The sequence below is a fragment of the Macaca mulatta genome, chromosome 1 (genome assembly GCF_049350105.2).
Source record: "Macaca mulatta isolate MMU2019108-1 chromosome 1, T2T-MMU8v2.0, whole genome shotgun sequence".
NCBI lineage: Eukaryota > Metazoa > Chordata > Mammalia > Primates > Cercopithecidae > Macaca > Macaca mulatta.
In genome coordinates this window covers 132,711,786-132,733,953 of record NC_133406.1, presented here as the reverse complement: position 1 = coordinate 132,733,953, position 22,168 = coordinate 132,711,786, and the positions used below count along the sequence as shown (strand labels likewise).

General features: G+C 36.2%; 1 protein-coding gene across 5 annotated transcripts in view; it reads right to left on the bottom strand.

Moving 5' to 3' along the window:
• The window catches only part of VAV3 (vav guanine nucleotide exchange factor 3), a 397,306-nt gene that overhangs the window by 94,046 nt on the left and 281,092 nt on the right, over nucleotides 1–22,168 (bottom strand). For all 5 annotated transcript variants that reach the window (XM_077952262.1, XM_077952264.1, XM_077952266.1 and 2 more), the window contains 2 exons: nucleotides 15,843–15,868; nucleotides 10,922–10,967 (listed from right to left, as the gene is read on the bottom strand). In XM_077952262.1, the coding sequence (XP_077808388.1) occupies nucleotides 10,922–10,967; nucleotides 15,843–15,868 (72 nt within the window). The remainder of the gene's footprint in view (nucleotides 1–10,921; nucleotides 10,968–15,842; nucleotides 15,869–22,168) is intronic.

Sequence of the window (22,168 nt, the reverse complement as noted above, 5' to 3'; positions counted from 1 at the left end):
AATAAAATGTCTGTAACTTTGACCCCTGGTAAATTTAAAACTTTATATAGAAACAAATAAGTCAGAAAAAAATATAAAAATATTTGCAATAAATGTAAGATTGATATCTCTCTCACACACACATATACTCTTACCAGTAATTTAGAAAAGCACCAAATCTTGAATAGAAAGAAGGGGGAAGCATAATATATAATTCACAGAAAAAAACACAAATAACCAAAAATATTAAAATAATCTATCTCACTAAAAATCAAGGAAGTTCATGTTATGGTATCAACTACTATGATATGATAGTAAGATACTATTGTTTGCCTATCTAATGACTTATAGTGAAAAGAACAATACAAGGTTGGTGGGCATAAGACATATTTTCATACCCAAATAATATGTGGGGATATAATTCAATGTAATATTTCTAAAAGGTAAACTTGGCAACATCTACATCCAAAATCTAGGAGTTCATATGCTTTGACCCAGATATTGTACCTCTATGATGCCATTGTTAAATAATAATCGGCCATATGGAAAAGTATGTTCATGCACAGATGTTCCTCAAAGCATTTATAAAAATAAAAATTAGAAAGACTAATGTTCAACAACAAATTATACTAAAACTCACTTCCTTTTTTCTGAACAATATTTAGTGATTCAAGATTCAAGTATGGCTAGGATGATCTTTTCAACCAGTCCTAGCTGCCCATGTCGCTCCTCTGGATAAAACCTTCCAAAGGCTCAATCTGTTCTTCAGAATAAAGTCCAATTCCTTGATGTGCATCAACCAAGATCCTGCCTTGGTTTTCCTTCCATTCTCTTCGTGAATGGCTCTCCCGCTCCAACCCTAACCATCCTGTGCCTTCTCCAACTCAGGGCCTTTCTTGGAGTTGTTCCCTCTGCCTGCAACCCTCTTCTCTCCATTCAGATGCTGTTGATCCCTGCTCATATCCTGGATTCCAGGTTAGACATCATTTCCCGATGCCCACATATGTAAAGTCTATGCCTCTTTCAAGCATACCCTCTGTATCTCCCTGATCTCAAATCTTCACCATTACCTTTGCTCCAGGACATAGGGAGCTGTGTGAGGGAAAACGCATCTTGTTCATTCTTGTACACTTAACACAAAGTCAGTATACTTGTCAAACAGTTGAAAGAATAAATGAATCAACAAATATGCTCAATTAAACAAAATTAAGTGATAAAAGGAGAATATCAAATTGGAAACACAGGCATTTAATAAACAGGTGGCCGCACATAAAAAAGAAACATATGAGGAAAAAAGTGTATAACAAAAGTATAAAGGGTGATTAGCTGAGTGAGAGGATTATAGGTAATTTGTCCAGAGAACTTTTCCTATACTTCCTTATACTTTCCGAATATTTTACAATAAACTTTTAAAAATGCAAAACTCTAGCAAAGAAGCTCAAGTGTTATATTTTAAAAAGTGTATGCTGCCTCATTTTTAAATAATACCTGGAGGACAAATATCTATTGTATTTCTGTCACCACTGCAGTTATCCAAAAGTCAACACTGCAAAATAATCTGAAGGTAGTTTTTCAGAACCGCATGATATTTAAAAATTATACATTGATTTAAATAGTTAACTCCTTAAGATAGCTTTTAAAAAATTCAACTGCGTTCAAGTTTAATATTTAGACTGCCAGAAATTATTCTTTCCATTTCCAAACTGTTAAGCAGAGTGTGTTCTGCTGGGTGTCATCCACATGGCGTGTTTCAGTGCCAGTGTCTACAGTTGTTTGTTTCAGAACCTCTAATTAGCTGCCTTATCTTCTGGTAGGGATTCTTCTGGTGCTAAGTTTTAATCGCCCAAATTAATTGAAATACTGTAGCAATTTCAGATTAACATTTTCAAAATTAACAATGCATAAAATAAAGTCACCCATAAATCTGCTTGGTAACAGCAGTCACTAATGAACTCTGAAAATCAGACCAGATCCCACTGCTAATTTGCACAGAACTGTAGCTAGACCACAGGAAATAAGCTTTTCTCTCTCCAAAGCTTGACATAAATAAAATATACAGAAGGTGTCTAGAAGGATAAGGTCTCTAAAGCCAAATATGCTGCAATTAAGTTTGGCACCCACAGAGTGCTGTGTGACCTTGGTTGAAGTACTTAACCTCTCAGAACTTTGGTTCCCTCTGCTGAAAAACCCCAATGATCCTCGCCTCCTGGTATTAACATACTTAATCCCTTCCCTGAATGTGGGTAGCTAAAAAAATACGGCAAAGGTGATGGGATGTCACTTATGTGATTATATTATACAACATTTTAATGTTCACCTTGCAAGGAAACCCTATCACCTTCTTGGTGTACATATTCTGATGAAGCAAGCATCCATGGTGATTAGGTCCATGTAGTAAAGAACTGAGGACAGCTTCTGGCCAAGTGTTCTAGGTCATAACGCCCTCAGTTCAACAGTCCAAAAGGAATGGAATCCTGCCAAAAGCAGTATAAGTGAGTTTGGAAGTGAACCTGTCCCCAGTTGAGCCTTCAGATGAGATCCAGCCCTGGCTGACATCTTAAGTGAAGTACTGTAAGAAACACTGAAGCACAGAACCCAACTAAGACATGCCTCGATTCCTGATTCACAGAAACTGAGATAACACATGTGTGTTGTTTTAAGCTGCTAAATTCATGGTAAATTGTTACATAGAAATAGAAAATACAGGTATCTATATGTATCAATAACCACCACTATCATCATAATTTTCAGAGCACTTAGTATGTGCTAAACTTGGTTGATACTTTATTATCTCATTAAATCTTCATAATAATACTAGGAGATGGCTGCTACTATTACTTCCATTTTAGAGATGATAAGCAGGTTTATTTGCCTAAGATTACATAACTAGTTAGTACAGGGGCAGGACACAAATCCAGATCTGTGCCACTGCAGAACCCTCGTTCTATACTACCACGCAGGGCTACCGCTGGAGATTAAAAGTGCTGTTATGCATGAATATGTTTTATGTTTAATACAGATAAAATTTAAAAAGATCTTTCCTTCTCTTTCTTTCCTCATTACTCCTTTATTGCTGTGAAGCAGGTTGTGACTTAAATTTAATGCCTTAAGAGCTGTATTATCTGGCTCTCCCACATTCTTACCCTGACCTTTCCTTTAAGGATGGCACCTTTCTTCAATTCTGTCCCCACAAAACATGCTGTTATTAGGTTCTGCTTCCTCAGTTCTCTAATCAGATAAACCAATCTATACTAACACGTGAGTAGACAACAGTAGAAAAAAAGATGATCACTGTCTAAAAACAGTGAGGTACCATGACAGGGCTAAAAGAAGATCAAATACGTGGCAAGAAAATTATTGTTTTATTTTATCACTGCAAACTAAAAGCTTCCAGTTGGAATAAACCTTTGTTCGGAATCTCCAGTTCTTATTTTAGGTTCACTTCTCCAGATCAACCATTTTAGATACCAGAGAACTATCAGAGGATCCTACACATGGAAAAAGGACAAGGTAGGAGAGGTGGAAAACCTAGCCACAGTATGCCCAAGGATGAAAACTGTCTGAAACTTGTTGCCCACAATAATAGATGTACATTATAATCTGAGAAAACCAAGCTTCTTTTTCCTCTCTCCTATTCATTTGTAAACAGAATTACAGAAAACAAATTCCATGTGGACAAGCTAGTTCAGTCCCACTTCCCATCTCAGAAGTGAGCACAGAAGCCAGGATGGCCAATCAACAGAGCACCCTGGCTGCAGTGATTGCTTCAGAGAAGAGCACATGGTCTAGGCCAGGCCAGTTAAAGCCCTCCTTGGGATTCTGCTGGATTTACTGAGAGAAAAGGTGTTTTATTTTCTCTGAATTAACCAGCTGTGGGGACAATGTACACGAAAGTTGCTAACCGACAACTTTGCCTCCACATGAGAAAAACCTCTGTGAGATGCATGTTGACAAGAAGCCAACAGAGGAGAAAGGAGAACTGAGACACAAAAAGAAATTGAACACTAATGATATCAGCTGGAGTCCCTGGATCCATCTCTGCCTGAAGCCAAAATGCTTCGGAATTCCCAGTTACCTAAGTCAGGAAACTCTCAATTTTTTTTTTTTGTTTTCCTAAGCTAGTTTGAAATGGGTTTTTGTCACTTGGTAATCAAAAGCATATTGGTTGGTATATAATTGAACAGATCCAAACCTAGGAACAGACTGATAACTTCATTCAAACATATGTAGTTCTAGTAAATTTACTTTTACTGATGTCTGTTTTAGATATTTTGTTTCCTTGTCCTGTGTCCTTCAGTTTGCAAAAAATTCTCCCTCATCTGCCTTCACAGTCAACCAGATCATTCATAACCTATATGACACACTTTGGTAGTTCATCACGTACTATACAATATTACTTTGACATGTTATGTTTGTATGTCTTAACTCCCCAGCAAAATTCCAAGTTCCTCAAAGGCAGAGGAACTTCCACATATTTCTAATACCTATACAGAAGAAAATGAATGAGTCTCAAAAGAAAAATGATCCATAAAAGCAATTATAAGAACCTAAGTTTTTATTTTCATTGAAATTAAAAATTTAGAAATCAACTTGATTTGAATAAACTGAAAGATAACTAATTGCCAGTATGAATCATTTTGATAGAAATTGCACAAAGAGCACTCCAGGGTTCTAATTAATTTGATAATAATCTTGCTATTTGTACACAGAACTGTAGTATAAATAAGATCATAAATTAGATTAAGAATTACTTTATCAATGTCCTCTCCTGAAACCAATTGGATATCATTTGCATCAAATATTATTATAGAAAGTCAATATGTTTTGACCCAGTTGGTTCCTTTCATTTAAGTTACTTCAGACCTAAGTGCTGAAACAAAATTATCTGCCTTTCAGAGGTTGCTGGCCCATAAGAAATTACTGAATTTTCTTTATCTACTTTGCATTACATGGCACACATCCTCCCTTTCCTGAAATGGAATGGTATTCAACCAGCATAACCATACCTATGGCAAAGGAAGTCCACTCCATATCTGATGTTGTAAGTAGGGAACAGTTTATTGTGATAAATGTTCGAAGTAACTCACTAGGTTCATTACTTCTTTTTCAGGATTTTCTTCTGATACACACTTTTCAGATACACACTTTATCTTCTAAAACATAACTACTACAATAATATAAATTGTTAAAAGTGCATAAATGGCCCAGAGTAGGTTCTAAATATAATTCAAACATTCTATTATTTCAGTAGTCATATTACTGATGTGTATTTTCCATCTAAAAGCACCCCCACGCACATCTCCAGATATTTACCTCACCTTTGTTCTGATTCTGAAGGTGCCTGACCAGTATAAAAGTCGGGCTTGGCAAGGCATGCACAGACCTGCCAGACAACAGCAGTAGTGATCCTTTGTGAACTCAGAATGAGCCGTGAAGGGGAGAAATAAACCCTCCTCCAACCAAGAAAGATGTGAGCAAGGGGCTGCGGTGCTCATTTCAGAAATCTGTTATCGCGGTAAAGCGAATCAGAAAGGTATCCTGAAAATAACTACAAGAAGATCAACTGTCCTAGTGCAAACTAGTCTTATTGTCCATGGTTTAATAGAAGCTTGAAAAGAAGTCAGCTGTTTTAAAAACCAGAGCATGCTCCTCAGCATTTGTTCACAGCTTGGATTTCTCATTTCTCTGCAATGAATCTTAATCACTGGGTTTACTGTCCCAGCTTTTTCAAGTTAATTTCTTTCAATGTGAAATATATTTTTACACATTTACAATGATGCTCCCAATATTTAGATTAGGATTTATATTTGATGAGAAATTAGTTTTGGAGGTGACAGAAAAGACAGAAGCAGGTTTGACTGATTAATATGGAAATATTCTAATCTATAGAAACTTTGTTATTTATTATAGACAAAAGCTCATGTACTAAAACCTTCAGGCATATGCATTTGTCTCCCGCATAAAAAAGAAAAGAGATGAAATGTATTTTTAGATAAGTGCATTTAAAAACATTGTGTTGCTATTTTTCTCAATGTTTTCTATTTGGAAACAAAAATATAAAATTTCTCTATTGAGCATATTGATATTACATTTAAAAGCAAATCTAAAAGAAAGCAACAATTCTGTTTACACTTGGAATACATTTCACAATCCTTTGAAATTAAAACACTAAAAACTATGGTATTAAATTGTAATTCAATACAGTAAACCAGTATAAAAAATTTTATTTATATAAAGGAAAACATTCATATGTAACCCAGCTTAAAAGCAATTTGAGACATTTAACTTTCCCAATTTGTTTTGCTTTCTTGTATGTATTGTGTAATCCTAGATCTTTTTATATGTTTATCAAACTACTCAAACTATTTTAAGACACAGCTATACAGTAATAAATATGCATAAAAATAGTATATAACATTAAAAAAATTTACATGTACATTTATAGACATGCATTTATGCAATCAGAACTTTGTGTCTGTATCTATTCCTTTCCTAGGAAGAATATAAATTCTTCCGTGGAAAGGGGCCATCTTTTATAATTAATGACAATCCTGTCCTTAATGTCATATTAAGAAATGAAATTGGTAATGAAAGAAAGATTTCTTAGATTCCTTTCTTCACACAAGAACAAATAAGAATGGTGTTATATGTTAATCCTATCCACCTGAAAGAGGAAGTGACCATCTTTGAACATGTCTCTGCTACGAAACAGTAAGACGTCTCCTTGGTGAATAAGAAAAGAGTTTTTCTAAGCCACATGCATCTCTTTGTAATCAAGAGTTTAACAATGAGCATCTGAAAAACAAGAGTTGTCAGAAAGGACTCATCAATTTGACCATTATCTATTCATTTATTACTCAAGGTTATCACACAGCACAAGAGTAACTTAAGATCAGAAAGGGTGTAAGCTATTTAAACATTTCCCATCTACTCCACATAATCTTTAGGCAGCACAACACAGAATGATGGCCTGAAATGTTTAAAAGCTAGTGACTTCAGGCTTAAATGCAGGATGCTATGAGTTCCACAAATATAAGACAATTTTGCAATAACCTAAAAACATGGACCCAGTGAAAACAATACATGCCCTGGTATACAGATTTGCCATATGCAAACTGAAATTAATCTAGTGTCTCCTGCACTGAGACAAAAGGAAGTTTTTAAAGCTCAGAATTAAAATTTAATTAGTAACTTTGACCTTGACTGCCACTTTAGGTGAAAAATATTACATCAGTGCTCAGATTTTCTTGAGATTTATGATCTCATGTTCTTGAAAAAGGCCTAGCACCTCTGTGTTCCTGAAATAGTTGATATGTCTGTTACAAGTGTTATTTTCCTGATACCAACATCTGTCTTAGGAAGAATAGTACAAACTGATGAAAATTCCCTGCTATATTTAAGAAATTCAAAAGAGCTACCAGAATTTGCATCTAATACATTACTATATTTATAAAAGTCAAGATTATAAATTGATACATTTATTAGCACACAATAGAAGACACGAAAATATAAGGAGCAAAGCCATTTGAAATATTGTCAATAAAGATTAATCACAATTATTAATAAGGAGTGAATGATTTAAATGTGCTAACGAGCTACAATGCAAACCTATAGTTCACCTCTTTCTTGGATTTGAATAAACCCCACAATATATGTTTTCAATATTGGGAGTTTTTCTTTGTTTCTTTATTGCAATAGCAAACAGTAATAATTTCACCAAAAAAAACTCTCAACTATCACAATTGACTATGTTTATTGGTAAACATAAGCAAAAGATCATGAACGCCATTAGATTAACGGGGAATAACAACAAATCTGAAAATGACTGTGTATGTAGTTTTTTGTTTCAACAGAAATTCATCATAAAATTCAGGGTCTGTTTAATATTTTTCTCCTTCACATGACAAAATGTCCAATATTAAAGAACATGCTCTAATATAAACTAGTTAATATAGGAATTGCTATACTTAGCATTTACTATATACTGGGCACCTTTGAAAGTACTTTACATGCTCTTCTGTTTCTTGAGATAAGGTCTTGCTCTGTCACTCAGGCTGGAATGTAGCGGTGCCATCACAGCTCACCAGAGTCCCAAGCTCCTGGCTTCAAGTGATCCTCCCACTTGGCCTCCCAAAGTGCTAGGATTACAGGAATGAGCCACCATGCCTGGCCTACATATATTAGCTCACGTAATGCTCACAACAACGTTGTAAGGTAGGTTCTCTTATTAATTTCCTTTTACAAATGAGGAAACTATGGCACAGAGAGAGGAGGCAAACTGCCGAAGTTCAAACAGCAAGGAAACAGATAAGGCCTGTCCCAAGCCCAGGCAACATGGCTCAGAGCCATGCTTCCTACCACTAGACTATGCCGTGTTTCATTAGTGCATCAGCAGGAGTAATTTAAAAAGACAGAATGCCAATGCATACATAAAAAACTGTATCATCACTTATTCATGTAGCATTTATTAAGCACCTACTACCCATTAGACTATGCATTAAGTTCCTTTCCAACGCAAAAGAGCTATGGAGAATATATATAATATACCTTTGAACATGGCTCTGAAATTTGGACCTGGTGAGGTGGTTACACCTGGCCTCCTAAACCCTTTAATTAGTTGCTTTCATAAGCCACTTTAAGTGAGGCCCTACAAAGTCATGTATTGGCACTTGGAGATGTTAAGTAAATTAACTATAGGATAAAAAAAATCAAATGAACTTCCATGGTAGAAATACTAACAGCAAATAATGCATCGTGGAAGCAGTTTGTCTATGCAGACTCAACTTTACTGATCCCTTGTTTAACCATTTTGTCTGAAAATCTCTAAACATAGCCACATAAGGATCAAGGCACGCTGGTCATCAAGCAAGGGCTAACTTTGAACAAAGAAGCTTTGCAACTAACCAGCAGAAAGAGGCAAAGATGCAAAAGTCAAGCAACTTTAAATACATAAGTCAAGCCTAAATCAAAATACAGCTGTGGGAAGAAATAGCCTTACTATATCAGCAGCTTCAACAGGCAAGATCATCAAGTGTTTGCTTTATTTCCAAAAATATGGAAAAAGGAAAAATACACTCACATACATTTATTATACTTAATGGAAAACTATTACCTATAATCTTTTTTTTTTTGAGATGGAGTCTCACTCTGTCACCCAGGCTGGAGTGTAGTGGCAGAATCTCAGCTCACCACAAGCCCCACCTCCTGGGTTCTCGCCATTCTCCTGCCTCAGCCTCCCATATAGCTGGAACTACAGATGTCTGCCACCATGCCTGGCTAATTTTTTTATTTTTTTTTTAGTAGAGACGGGGTTTCCGTATTAGCCAGAATGGTCTTGATCTCCTGACTTCGTGATCCACCCGCCTCAGCCTCCCAAAGTGCTGGGATTACAGGTGTGAACCACTGTGTCCGGCCACCTATGTTCTTACAAACATAACATACAACAGCATTTCTCCTGTAAGTTTATTCTTCATGAAGTTCTAAAGTCTTTGGACAAATAGAAAAACAAAACAACAACAACAACAAAAAAAAACTGTAACTATGCAAAGCCATCACCTTTAGGATAAAGGAGTATAAATTTGTTTTATTGTTGTTCTACTTTGCCATATTTATAATCTGTGAATTTACTAATCTAAATAATGTAAAGGATTCTAGAAAATTTTGGCTATAAATTGTTGAGTCAAATATGTTCCTATTGACACACTACAAATATAAAAATGCATTTCCCTGAGGGGTAAAGAAAAAATACATTTAAAAAATAAAATTTATAAAGGTTAAGTAATTTTTCTGAAATAGCAATACTATAATTCACACAAAATAAGACAAAAATATTATGTTCACAGTCATATATCCCTACTAAATATAATAGAGAAAGTCACTTCGAAATATTGCAGGGAGTCCTCTGCAAAGGATATTGTCTTGGGAAAGTCAGAACTATTAAAAAGTAAACCAGAACCCCTGTTTTTTTTTTTAATGGCTTCAAATATGTTCTGTAGTTAAAAGATTTAAATTAGTCTCAGGACACAAGTGAGGCAATTTCTAGCCAGAGGCAACAAAGCTCCTATAAATCTTAAACAGCTCATAAATTGGCAAGGCTACCATGGGTGTGGTTTCAGTTATAAACTATAATGCTTTGAAAACTAAACTTTACAACTAGCTGAATACCACTTATGATGGGAAAACAAAATGAAACACATAGTCCAGGTTATTTTCCAGCAAAGCTACTCTATTTTTCATGTTCCCCTTGGTGTATTATCAAGTTTGTGTATTTGGAATCCTTTAACTGTGAATACCTTTTACTCACAACAAAAGGATCACATACATAAAAAGTCTTTGGTAATTAAACTGTGGAAGGAAGGCATTGCATAATGGATGAAAAATAATTATGCTAACATAATGACAGGGCAAATCTCACAATGCTAAATAGAAAACAACTGAACGTTTTCTGCAGACAAATAATTGGTCTTGAGAGGAAACTTGTCACAAAGTCCCCCTAAAAATGCTGCTATTATAAAATAGTATAGATATAGAATAAAAAAATTTTCTCCAATGGGGGTGGGTACCAGTTGCCTGGTTTATCCTCTCCCCTACTTACTAAGAAAACAGTAATTTTTAAGTGCCAGCTAGATGGTTGGTTTTCGTACTGGATTTACAAAGGAACACAGGGAGGGTGCTGGATATGTGAGCATTAACCAGGCACCCTGAGGCTGCTCAGTAAGCAAATAACCAGCTCAACTGCTGACTGTGGAAAGAGTGCAAGGCTGGTGGTTGCTGGTAGTTACTCATCCTGTGAATGATTTACACGTTAGACCGTGACCTCCTGGTCACCAAATTATGAGGAACAAAGGCCAACAGTATGCCTGACTTTCCACAGCAATTCCCATATACTTTCATAAGCACTTAGCTGAAACCATGATTATGGGAGGTTTAATCAGAAACACACCTGGATCCACCTGCTTGGGAGTTCTTCGCAGTCCATTGGTCCGTTTCTGTGCAGAAAAGTAAAACAAAGCAAAACAAATTATGTGTTGGTAATTTTGCACTATTAAATTATATTGCTATTGGCACTTTGGAAAGCAAATGAATGTTGCACATTTTCCAATTAAAAGCATGACTAAATTTGATTAGAGTATGATTTTAAAGTTTTTTTTTACAATTTAACCTTTTTGTTTTTCTAGTAAGTCTTCCACTTGTATATCATTACACTTGATAAGTCGTTGGTACCTTATAACAGTAAGAAAAAAAAATCTTTTTGGTTGCCAACTCCAAATATTGGGACTAAATTTTTTAGGTCATAGTGACGATGGAGAGAACAAAGGCCAGCAGCTACCTTGGTTAGAATATGTTCCCAGCCAGGACATATGAGCAATAGCTTTAAACTGATCTCCTAAAACTCTAATTCAGCTATTTATGGGGCCTCACAGACCAGACTGAAGAAGGTATACAACCTCAAAACAAAGATCTGAAGCTCTGATTTTAGCCAACACTTAAATGAGAAAAGTGTTTTAATTACAGACCAGTTGTATCTGAACACTTTAAAAAACAAAACAGACATGCAGTTTGTGAATCATAAAAATGAATTCTTATTATAGAAAATAAAACTGTAAGAAAACAACTTTGCATTACAAAAATTACAGATGAGATACAAAACAAGAGATTTTAAATCTATGAAAATGCATGGTTACATATTTTATTTCTTAAGCATTAAACTCATTCCCACCTAATAACTACAGCAATCTCACTAATTAAGAAGGGCTTGATTTCACTTCTTTATTATGCAACTGGATGAAATGCTTAGTCTATGACTATCATACAATCTAGATTTTTCATAAAAGCAATATTTTCTTTTTGTATGTGTTGGGGTTTGTATCTGTGTGTGAAGACTTGGTTTCATTCAGAGCACACTTGGCTGTGCTAAGCACACATTAGCCATGGATTTCTCTCAGGGTTCTTTCTGTTGTTTTCATTCACAAGTTAAATGGATGAAATGTGTTTTTTTTTTCCAGCCTTCCTAAGGGCCTCAAAGTCATATCCAGCAGACTTGCAGGGTTCTCAGGTGAAAGCAAATTGGAGAAATTTTTTAAATGTGATTTTTGTTTTTACCCCAACTACTTTCAACATGGATTTGTAAAAGACTGCTAGGATCATTAAAATCAGCATTGAAGCTATGTGAGCAAGATGGATAGCTGCACTAGAAAAGTTATAACAAGAGTCATTGTGAGTGAAAGGAAAATTTTGCTCTAGATTTGTTGGTAGGCAAGGCACAAAAATTGGAAGCATGATGAGTTACAGACTCATGTCTGATAATGTGAAAGAACACTAATTTAAAGAAAACTTCTTTTCTGTCTGAAATTTTATAATTTAGAGGAACTCTATATAATTCTATATATACAACATCGAACAACACAAAACTGACAGTATTTTCAACAGGAAATTATTTAATGACAGGCAACTTGCTATTTACTTCCTACATATCCCATCATCTTCTCAATGCACAATAGAAGTTGTCTTTCTTCTGATCTTATACCTTCTACTATCAAAGTACTAGGAACGCAAAAAAGGAATTTAACTCTTTGGTTTGATTCCTAGAATCCCTAAATTAGTCCCATGTAGGAACTATAAACTTAAAATGTGAAAAGGGGACCCTGACTTCAAGAGCAACTCTGTATTCTCATACCTTGAATTTAGAATTAAAATAGGCTACACATTGCAAGTATTAAGAGAACGGATTCTAGAATAATATTCACTAAGTTCAAATTCAGTTTGAACACAGTTAAGTTTACATCTCTGTGTCTGTTTTCTCATCCATAAAATGGAGACAATACTAAGCACCTATTTCACAGGTTTTGTGGTGAGAATTAAATGAGTTAATTTACCTTAAATGCTTGGAACAGTTACAGCCACATGGTAAGGATTATTAAGTGATAGGTTATTAGCTTTTTGTTATTTTAAATGTTTAAATTCACACAAAGTAATTCTACTCTGTTGGTGCCTTACTACTTACACTTTAGGTTCTTCCTCCTGAAAATCCACTGAAAATCAGTCACTCTGAAAACAGAAACCTTTCTACAGGAAGGGCGTGCAGTGGAATAAACTATGATCTGGTGTATTTAAAAAATAAACATAGGAGGAATTTTCAGCTCCCTAAACCAAATGCAATTGGAGAGGCTAAGATTTTTTTTTATACTTTAAAAGAACCTAAAAAGTATTTTATATTGAAAAACCTGGAGATGTTTAACAGATCATATTTTGAACAATTTTAAAGTGCAAATTTCATTTGTTATTCTGTCATCTCTGTGCCTATATTCCCCTCCCCAATCTATATTCTCAAAAGTCTAGGACGGAGCTGGACAGGCCCTCGTCCCCAGCAGGAAAAGAAGGGAAAGGAGGAGAGGACATATCTAGCAGCCACTCCTGGAGCTCTCAGTTACAGCCTCACACCACCATGAGAATCAGTCTCCAGGACCTTCTCAGTTTCATTTGATTTACCTAACAGTGTGTTTGTGTGGGGAAGGATCAAACAAACTCAGCTCTGTAAGTACTTGGCAGTTATTTCTTGCCTCATTACCTATTACCTTATCTTTCTTTACCTCTTAAAAATGGATTTAAAGTAATTAAATATGTATGCAATGATAAACTTGCTTCTTGGAGCCAGAGGAGCTTTCCGAAGGTTCACTCCAGAATGGGATGTGAGATGAACAGCCCAGGTAGGGTTATGGATGCCCCACAGATCCTGTGACTAGTGAAAACTGACATACCTTGCAAATAAAGTGCAAAATTAAAAATAAAAAATTCACAATCATAACAATTGAAAGGCAAGCAGAGGAGGCCTATAAACTGGTACATGGAGGGAAAGAAGGTCTTCAGGAGAGGAGAAAAAATAAAAATCACAGAGCTTACAAATTACAGAAGTGCTTCATTATTTACTTATGAGAAGATTCCTAAGCAGAATACAATCATTTGCCTTGGAGAGTGAACACACCTGGTATGGGGTGAGAGCTGCTTCTTAATATTAGTTTGCTATACTGCTCCCTTAAAACAAACTCAAGTTTCCAAATGGATTGACTAGCCTCAGAGCTTACTATAATCCTCCATCCACACAAAATAGAGATTTTTAGTACAGTGACACAGTAAATAAAAATTATATTGATGAGTGAAACAAGTCACTAAAAAACTGATATTATATATCTCAAAAAATCAACGTGAAAATTAATTCCTTGCATCATAGGCTTATGTGTAATTTAAAAAGTATAAAATTGCCTGTGAGAATTATTTAGTATCACATGAAAATTATTACCCACTTCTTATTAGCATATTTTCTTTCTGTAAGCACACCCATTTCACATGACTTAATTAAAATAAAATGAAACCATCTTCCTTGGGAAAAATAATACATATATCTAAAAGGATAAGTGTTAAGTAACACTGAGTTAAAGTTCAGAACTCTACAAAGTTTCTGTCTCAATAATATAATAATAGCATGAGAAAGCAAAAGAAGGCTGCTTTGCAAGATCCTTGGCACTGCTGGAAGAACCCTGATAGCCCTAATGAAAAATCTTACCTGTCAATGAAACACTAAAGGAACTCTTTGGTTAATTTATTTTAGCTCTAAAAAAACTCACAAGGCCTATTAAAAAAAAAAAAACAAAAAACCACCTTGTTACACATTCTTTGGTCTAGACTTTAGGTTCTAAAATATAGTCAACAGATGCACTGATTAGGTACATATGAGCCTCTTTATATCACACTCTTGATATCCTGTATGTTCAAATTATGTACTTAAGCAGAAAGTAGAGGCAAGCACCTCTTATATTTTGCTGTACTTTTTATTATTTTACTAGATGTTAGATTAAAAACATCACTTTTAAAGAGAGGTTTTAATTGTTAGATGTTAATTTACAAATCATAATTTTTGTCATTGTTATTTTGAAATTGTCAAATTACTGTACTTTTGGTTCATATAACTAATCACACATAGTTTGTATTTTATTTTTCTATGATTTTAAAAAATGTTTCACTATGGGCATTTGCCGGGGCCGGGGGGCGGGGGCAGTCAGGTAAGAAATCTGTTATTTTTGGTTGAAGGCCAAGGCAATGATTGTTTGGGAACCATTAAAATCTTTTCTGTCTGAAATTTTATAACTTTGGGGAACTCTACATAGCAACATCGAACAACACAATTGACAGTATTTTCAACAGGGAAGTATTTAATGATACACAACTTGCTATTTACTTCCTACATATCCCATCATCTTTTTGGTTTTTTTTTAAATAACTTTCTTTTTTGTATTTTTTAAGTAACTTTATTCCGAGAGGTAACATGGATTACATACTTCTAAGCCATTAGGAGACTCTGTGTTAAACCAAAAGGAAATGTTACCAGATCTTGATTTGATCAATAGGACGTGATAATCATCATCTTTCTGCTCTAATGGAAAAGTACTAGAAACATGGAACCACAATCTTAGATGCACAATGTTAGAGTTTGCAGTAATTCTACGAAATTTCAGTAATTCAGCAAATGTCGGGCAGCGACACAACATTTCATGACAGGGGACGCATCTGCCAACTTCAGGCGATAAGGGCCACCCTTCCCTCTGTACTTACAGTCCCATTTCATACACAGTCTTTGATTAAATATTCACATTTTTTCTCTACCTAAGACCTTCGGACAGTGACTGTGAAAATTCCTTGGATTTAACTTTTGCATTTTGTTCACAATCACTTGGTTGTTCCCTCTGTTTCTGTTTATTTCTATTTATTTTAAAAGGTGCATTTAACAGTGTAAACGCTCAAGCCTGGTTCAGTTAGCAAACAACTCGAAATGCAAAGGTTATAAAAAATATTTAAAATGTTAATCTTACCTCTGGTAGTTTGAGTGTCCCTTGTTCTGAAAGAAATGTAAAAATTGGCATTGTCAGTGTAAAGTTATTTTGTTTGGTTAGCAACCTTAGCTTGTTCTCTGCAGAGTGGTAAAACACCCACTGCTTTGTTTTCTTAACTGATACCTGTAATATATTTCCATGGTCCCTCAGGCTGGGCTAGTAATTATTTTGCAACCTTGGTTCTCTTACCCTATTGGCTTGTCAGGAAAGTGACTCACAGTTTTAAATGACTTCTAGGTTATGCTTAACTTTTCCCATTGTTTACTAAGCAATGTCAATTCTACCACATAAAGCTCCTTAAAACAGGGGCTTGCACTAAATTTATATGCACGAGAGAAAGATAAATGTAACCTTTCTTTCAATATACCTCGTTTTAAGAATCTAAAAACACTAAGCTAACAAAGGTACTGCATTGACTATGTAGTACATAGTGTAACAATTGCAAATTATACACAGTACAACATTTTGTGTGAATTCTTTTTTGTTAAGTGGCCATAACTTTTATTTTTAATTTTGGGAGAAATACAGTTTGATTTAAAGATGGAACTTAAAAAAAAACTGAGTCAGGATTTATTCTAATGCTAATTTCCTTTTCGTATTTAGTTTACCTCCAGAAATAGGAAGAACAATTCCTTCATTACATTTCAGTCCCTGTAAATGCCTAACGGTTATAAGGGCCCTGAGATTTTCAGATGTGTGCTATGGTAGAAGAGCAAAGGATCGTTCTGGGGATAAGGGCGCACACAGCACTTGGAAAACTGGTAGGCAGCGTCTTTGCCTCCTTTCCCCACACCCAGGAGCACTTATATATGTTCTAGCTTCTCCAGACTGACAGGAAATCCCTCATCATCATAAGCCCAGGCCTATACTTTCCCCATCCAAAATGATCTTCTAAAAACGCATCTGAAAAGATGCCACAGAGAGACATCAGGAGAGAAAGAGCAGGCCTAAGCGGGAGCTCTGCAGGATGTTTCTTTAAGAGATTCTAAGAAGCGCCCAGCCAGAGTTGAAGGGGAAAACTCCTGCCAGGACACCTGACTAGCTGCCACAGATTGCTTTACACAAGAAGATTGCCTGGGGCATGGAACAGGAGGTTGGTTTGTGTTTTTCTTTTCTCTCCAGCTTTTTTTTTTTTTTCTTCTTCTTTTTTTAAGGAATACTTCTGATTAATGGAAATGGAAGATCCATGGGCAGAAAGTCACCTTCAAAAGAAAAGCTAAGTCCTCATCCCTTCGTCAATTTCAAACCCCATCACCTCGGCTTTCACAAATAACTGCCTTCTATGGAGGCATCTTTGCTAGCCCTGAAATCAACCTTTACAAAGGAGTATTCCTGGACAAAAAGTTACTTCATTTTTTCTTTTCCTCCCTATCGGAAACACATAATGTTTCAGAAGAAAGATTGCCCAAGAGCACTGGTTTGGGAAGAGGTTCTATACAAGTGCCATTTGCCTGGCCCAGGCTTAGAACCCAAGTTAGGGGAACTTGGGTTCTTAAAAGAACAGCTGTGAGACTTGCTTCACTGGTTTGCCCAGAAAGACCTATATATACCAGAATATCCCTATTCCCCTACTGGTGAGTTAGAGCCTGAATTGAGAGTCATAAACTGCAGGAAGCACTAAACAGGGGGGCAGTTTAAGTTTTCCATCCAAGGAGACTGAGGAAAACTTTTTACATGAGCTCCAAAATTGGGGAGACCTCAGCTCTTTTGGGTTCAGTGCTCATAAATGAGTGTGCACCTGAATTTCAATTCAAAAATATTTATTTTTTTCTGATTCTTCCCAAAGAAGTGTTTTTAGGTCCTTGCGAAGTAAGTCTTTTACACATGCTTTAAATGTATTGTTTGTGGCATAAAACCTATGATAACCCCGTGTGTCAGTAGTTGTCACACCATGTTCCATGAGGGTTCTCTGGGTGACCTCCAGGAAGAGGAAACAATGGTATTTACGGTGGTCAAGTAGCTACGCAGACACTTGCACCTCTTCATCAGAGGAGCAGATCCAGGAACAGAAGTCCTGCATTTCCAGGCTCTTCGTATCTTGTGCAGGATTTGGCTGCCAGGTAGCCAGCTCTTGGCATAAATGAGGATCCATCATAGAACACCAGAGGTTGTGAGACCCAGACACGGCACTGATGAGATTGGTACAACACTGGGATCAAACTAGACTTAGCTGTCTACCTTACTCACCTATCCCTCTTTTATTTCCTCCCTTGTCATTATCTCCTGCTTTCTTCCTCTAGTGTCTCATCAAGAGGAGTAACTTCCGTCATATTTCTGATTGGGTGCATTAAGAAATGCTCTACACAAAGCCTCCTCTGTGTAACCCAGACAGGAAAAATTGAAAAGGGGCTTTGCGCTGCATGCAACTCCAAGGGCATGAGTCCTTTAGTAGGGCTTCCCCTTTGCCTTTCTCACTGCCATACCTTCCTGTCCTCATGGCCACCACATTTACCTTCTGCCAAGGAGAGACCTGCTGCATTCATGGATATGGCATAGAGCTGTTTGTACTCTGATCTGATCATGCTGAGTGTACCACATAAATAGTAGCTCCTGGAAGTCTGTTTTTATGCAATCATGTTTCATGGGAGGGTTCTGTAAATTTTCTAAGAATAAGGCAAAAGCCAAAGGAGTATCAGTAACTCTTACAATCTGCTGACTTCAGAAATTCTCAGCCAGGCTCCTGTATTTATGCTTTTGTGCTTGTGACAGTGGCTATACCATTAAACAGACTGCCTCCTTTATAAACACAATCTAAACTGTCATACCCACACTAATGCAATAGCCTGTTCACTGACACTAAAATAATAGTAAGGAGAGAAAGGAAAACCCAACTGCAACACTGAAAATACATATACGTTTCAAAGTAAAGCTTCATTCTGGCTGGGAAAATGGAATAAGAAACCTTTTTATATGAAGTATTCTATGGAAAAGTTGCTCTAAGTTTTGCAGCCTGCAACCCCATTTTTACTTCCTTTTGGTATCCACCCGAAACTACTATCGTGGGCACTTGGATCTCTAGAAAACTCTGTTCATGCCTTAGTTCTGCAATAGCGCTGAGATAATTAAGGCCGATTATCATCAAATCTATTTTGGCTGTACTCTGACCTAGAACAAAGGTTGGCTGCTGGTTGAGATGGGATGAAAAAGTCTCTTTCTGTATCTCTCTTTTTCTCCTGGGAACTTTCTTAGGATTATAATTCAATTCTTCAAGTTTCCAAAAGTTTTTAATCCTCAACTTATATTTACACTGCAGCCTACTTCTCAGGTTCCTATTGATCAAACTATAAAACATTTTGCCCCTTTCAAAAACCTTTCTAGATGGTGACTCATGGGCCCTCAAGGGGTTTATACCTTGCATTCTTTCATCATGCCCCAACTGGCTTAACACAATTCTAAGAAGTGGTGTTACTGAGGTGCTTGGAGCCTTTGCAGAACTCCATCTTCAATGCCAGCACAGAGCTCAATGTACATTACTGGTGCAAGAGAAACAATTTTCACAGAAGCTTTAAATTTCAAGTGAATATTTAAACAATTTTCACTTGTTTAAATATAAAACTCAGTCCTATTTTGTTTTTCAACACAAGTGGCTCTCAATTCATACATTATTGCATAATTTGCTCTGTCTCTTATCTGAAGTTCTATTCAGGCTAAACAAATCAATGTCCAGTAAGACCGCCTGTCTCAACAGGGGCCACAGAAAAGTAATTACCAGAACAGTTTTTGAAGGTACCCTATCATCATGACTAAAGTGCTATTTCTCTGAGACTTTACAACTAAAAAACGGTTGGACTGATCAAATTTTGGAGAAAGTTCACTTTCACAAATGTTATGTTCACTACTCAGATACACAGCAATGTTTCAAAAAGAAAATAAAGCAAACCATAAACTATACTTGGAATAATACTTGGAAAGAAGCTTTGATTTCAAGTTTTTTCAGGGGCTCTAATAGGAATACAACCACATAATAGATTCCAGTTCACATTAATAATTATTAATGTACCATTAAACTGACCCAAATAGATGGAAGGAATAATAACTACTCAAGTATAAAATTGTCTTTATGAGTTTTAAGTAATATTATGCAGAACTAAAGTCATTTTTGGTTATGAAATCAATGATCAATCTTCAGTTCACGTAAAAGTACTGTGATAAAATGCCTAGCAGTAGAAGTCTGAAATAAAATTGTATCCTGAAAGCTTATCTTTTATGCTAAAACATACAATGCGATTTATAAAGCAGCCCGATTCAGATACCAATGTGGGTGCAGGTTCTAGGTAGCAGTCTCTCAGTTTTAAACCACCAGGATACCAGAGCAACGTCCTTCCAATTAGGAGTGGCTATAGCAGCAGCAGGAGCAGCAGCTGGCCTAGATAAAAGTGCGATTAAACAGATAAGCAAATGGGGATCTGCTTCAGTTAAATATTAGGGCAGCTGAGGCTTGCATTCTCACTAAAGGAAAAGATGCATTATACCAAAGTCTTTTGCTCCAGCAACATTTGCCTTCCAATGTTACTTTGTTTAAACTGAGAGGATGCAAATCAAGCTATATTGGTCAATGTCAGAGTAAGAAGGGGGGATCAAAGGTGCTGAGTCATGTAGTATAGTGGGGGAAAAAGCAAATGTCCACAAAGGTTGCTGTCTGGGATTAGACCTTCACGGTGGTATACTGTGAGAAGGAAACGACACCCTAAAATTACATTAGCTCTGCATTGACTTGTTCAGAGAAGCTTGCATAGTGGAGTTCACACCTATTCATTATTAACGTTGGAAAGTTTTGGCATGCACTTCAGAGCTCCTGTATGTGTTGATCATTGAGGTTGCCATAGTGAATGTGAAGAAGTCAACTCAAGTTCAGGGAAAAGGAGAGTGGAACTGCCTGCCCTTTATATCCATGCAAATCCTCAAATGTTAAGACATAAACTAATCACCCAACCTTCAAATTTGTTTCCAAGTTGCACAGTTTGTCTTATTAACAAAATAAACTTAACGTATCTTTTTTTCATACTTCAAATGTACTTGAGTTAATAATCTGTCATAATCATATTTTAATACAAATGAGATGCTTCATTCAGAAATGCACTGCATTTTTGTCAAGTAATTATCATTTCCAGGGTGAAACTAGATGGATCTAGTTTCCAGACTAGATAAATTTAAGGGATATAGAGCATGAAATATAAAAGGTTTTCCAACCCAAGGAAGACAACATCCAAAAAGGGCTAACTTGTATAAAAAGAAGTGTTAAGAGGTACTTCAAATGCTTAATAATATTTAGTCACATCCTATAACACCATTAAAAATTATATTCTGGTTGAAATAGTCCTATTATGGGAAAAAGCAACAACAACTTGATATTAAGTGCCACTCCTCTGAACTTGGTACTAAGGCGTGGACACAAAAGATGAGAAATATATTCCAAACAGCAAAGGAGCATATAATCTAACAGGGGTAGAGACAGACACCAAATAGTCCATGTGTTTCATTACATTGCCCAGCTTCCTTTGTAGTGAGGTTGAAGCCATGTGACTAGTTTTAGCCAATGGACTTGATAAAAAATGGCACTGCTTACTTCCAGGCTACGGGTCTGTAAATCAGCAACCCTAGAACCCATGTGTTAAGTTGGCAAAGTAAAAGATCAAACTGATCTGGGTTCCCTGATTAGAAGGGAGCTACTCTGAAGGGCCACTGAACCCGCAGTAAACAGTGCATGTGTGAGAAATAAACTTTTATTATCTTAAAGCCAATGGGACCTGGGGTTTGTTAGTTGCCACAACACAGCCTAACCTTGGCAAATGTGTAAAGCCTACACAGAAACTAATTAGAGAACAATTTAATTCAGGCTACCATTGGATGGTCAAGGTAAGGTTAATGATTGGCAAAGAGTTTGGACAGAAAGTAATGAAAGGATGGTCCTTGGAACTGTTTGGAGAAAAGGGAGCATGTTTCAGGGAGAGGAAATAGCAGGAGCCAAGTGAGAACTCTAACAACTGGATCAACTGGATGAGGAGTAGATTTTTTCTGAAAGGGAGGCATTTTTGTTCTGTGAATTGCTTCATTTGCTTGCTACTTATTATCCTAACCCAGGTGTCTCCTCTCAAAGGCCTAACGATCGATGCTTAGGCCATGAGCCTTTCCTTGCAAAAATACTAAAAAGGAATCTAAAAGGTCCACCTAATTTTCTATCTTTCATTCTTAAAGTACCAGCCAAGGACTCAGGTAAGGTTTTTATTCCACTTTTCCACCATCTAGTCAAGCTCTAGTCTCTACGAAGGTGGAACCAAAACCTGTACAATCCCCCACACTCTCCT